The 2,520-nt window shown below is 37.8% G+C and overlaps 1 protein-coding gene across 1 annotated transcript; it reads right to left on the minus strand.

The window, feature by feature from the left end:
- Positions 1-635: 635 nt before the first annotated feature.
- On the minus strand, positions 636-1,679 carry LOC137149135 (trace amine-associated receptor 4-like). Its single transcript, XM_067542509.1, has one exon. It carries the CDS (start codon positions 1,677-1,679, stop codon positions 636-638), a length of 1,044 nt encoding a protein of 347 aa, XP_067398610.1.
- Between the last annotated feature and the right edge of the window lie 841 nt (positions 1,680-2,520).

The following is a 2,520-nucleotide window of genomic DNA, read 5'->3' on the forward strand; positions in this document are numbered from 1 at the left end:
ACAACACAAACCATACACGGAATCAATGAACATTCAAATCACTTTCCTTCCACAGACTTTAATTGCTTATTGACTGGTGTGTCTGAGACTGGCTTGGGTAGCTTGTATGTAGATAAAGATCAGTATTTAGCTCGAGAAAACATTTTGGGCTTGGTTCTGTTTCCCTTCTTCATGTTCAGAATTCAAGAAAGATACTCTCATTGGGGTAAAGGTGGTGTAATTGGGCCCAGCATGGGGAGTCCATTTTGAAACATGGGCAACTAAATAACAAATTAATGCTTACATACTGCTCTTAGAGGCTCCAACTGGTACTTGGACAGAAATGATATTGTAGTGTAGCTGGCAAAATGATCACTGCGTATACAGTAACATACCTGCATAGAATGTACTTATAGTTTGCCAGACTGCTCTGTCACTTCCTACTATCTACACAGACAGCTCATTAAGATAGCATGCTAATCCCTCAGCAATACCTATACAGACATGCTACAAATGAGTTTCTCCAAAAGCATGTGTACATTCTTGTCAATATTGTCAGTATGTAGTTCTCTATGTGATCTATTCTACAAGATCTCCAGAAGCAGCACAGGCATCTATTAATGCTATTTCCATTCCTAAAATGCCTACCTTGTTAACTAATTATTTGCAGGAAACAAAGAAAGAGTAGAAGAATCTGGTCTGAAGATTGTACCAGTCACAATCAATTTAAATGCTTTGCGAAACCAAGAATAAAATAATCCATAAATGATTGGATTACAAGTAGAATTGAAGTATCCCAGCCAGAGGAAGGCATTGTACAAGTCTTCAGGTGTTGAGAAGTTAATAAAAGGATCAGCTATTGTAAGAATGAAAAAAGGGAGCCAACACAAAATAAACACCCCCATGACTATACTTAAAGTTTTAGTAGCTTTGTTCTCTTTTTTTGTAGAGATTTTGTTTCTCATTGCAGAGACACATTTTATTGCATTGGGAATTTCAGCAATTTGTCTTGCATGTTTTCTTGCCACGGTAAATATGTGAACATAAATACACACCATCACTGTGCCTGGGATAAAGAAGGCTATAAGAGAACCCATCACTCCCCAGAGCTTGTTTAATATCAGTGCACAGAAACCTCTGCAGTCAATGGAAGCCACATATTCTTCAATGCCATCAGTATTTAACTCTGAGAAAACTAGGCCAAAGGCAAATAAGAATGGTATGGACCAGCTAATTAATACAAATACTACTGTCACAGGGATAGTCATTTTGGTAACATAATGCAGGGGGTCACATACTGCATAGTAACGATCAACAGAGATATAACACAGATGGAAGATAGAGGTGGTACACAGCATCATATCACAAGAAGTATGCAGTTTGCAGAAGACGTCTCCAAAATACCAGCATGACTGAATAGACCTGACCATACTGTAGGGCATAACCATGAAACTGAGCATAAAGTCCGCAGTTGCCATGGAGCAGATCAGGAAGTTGGTTGGAGAGTGAAGCTGTTTGAAATGAGCGATGGAAACGATCACAAGCAGGTTTCCACTCATTGTGAGCACTATAGCTCCCACCATGAAGAGGTACATGGCCCAAAGACTGGTTGTAGACCTTACATTTCTAGCACATGAATTGTTAACAAAGTCAAAGCAATACTGCACATTCTGTGGACTCCAGATGTTGGATGAGTTCATGACTTGGGATCATCGAAAGTAACCTTTTCAAAAGTATTACAGGACAGCCAGTTCTGGGGGAAAAAGAAAATTAAATAAATGAAGTAACATGACCAATGGCAACATCTGCATACCTGCGTTTCAGATTAGTTGTTTCACATCTCAAATTACTCCAGATTTACACCTGTATAAGAGATAGCAGCCTTTGGCGCAACGCTAACAAAAACATAAGCTGAACCATTTACTAAGTACTTCTGAATCTTAAGGTGTTCAGCTTTAAAGAATTTTGGATTTTTCTCTTTGGAGCTCACATTCAATGCTATAAGCACTATGATAAGTGATTTACAAAATGAAAGCCTGAGACATGCGACACTCACCTGTTTTGTACAGCTCTAACTATCATCTTAGACATCTTTGTTCCTAGAGGTACTGCCCATACTGTCAGAAGAGACATTACAGCATCAGGAAACCAAAATTGGTTGATGCTATAATGATTTTAATATACAGCACTTTGTGAAGCTGGTCAGACCTCATGGTAAAAGAGTGACAAAAGTTCACTCACACCCCCCTTATTTCAACATGCTTGCTGATAGGTCACTGAAGAGAAGTTTCTGTTTGTAATATTAATGCACTGAGCTGCATACACTGAACACATACTTGGTTCGGATTAAGAGAAATATAATACCATAGAGTTGTGTAGTCATTCTGGTTTCCTGAAGAATCTATACCTCAAAGATTTGAAAAACAGGTAAAATGACACCAGTTTAGTGAACTGTATTAATCCTTTATTACTGTTTAAAACTACTATTTTTTTATTTAAACCAATTTATATTGTTACACATATACATGTGTAAGAAAAAGA

Source organism: Emydura macquarii, unplaced genomic scaffold, assembly GCF_026122565.2.
Source record: "Emydura macquarii macquarii isolate MOO-44397 ecotype Brisbane River unplaced genomic scaffold, CSIRO-AGI_Emac_v2 contig_705, whole genome shotgun sequence".
Taxonomy (NCBI): Eukaryota; Metazoa; Chordata; order Testudines; family Chelidae; genus Emydura; species Emydura macquarii.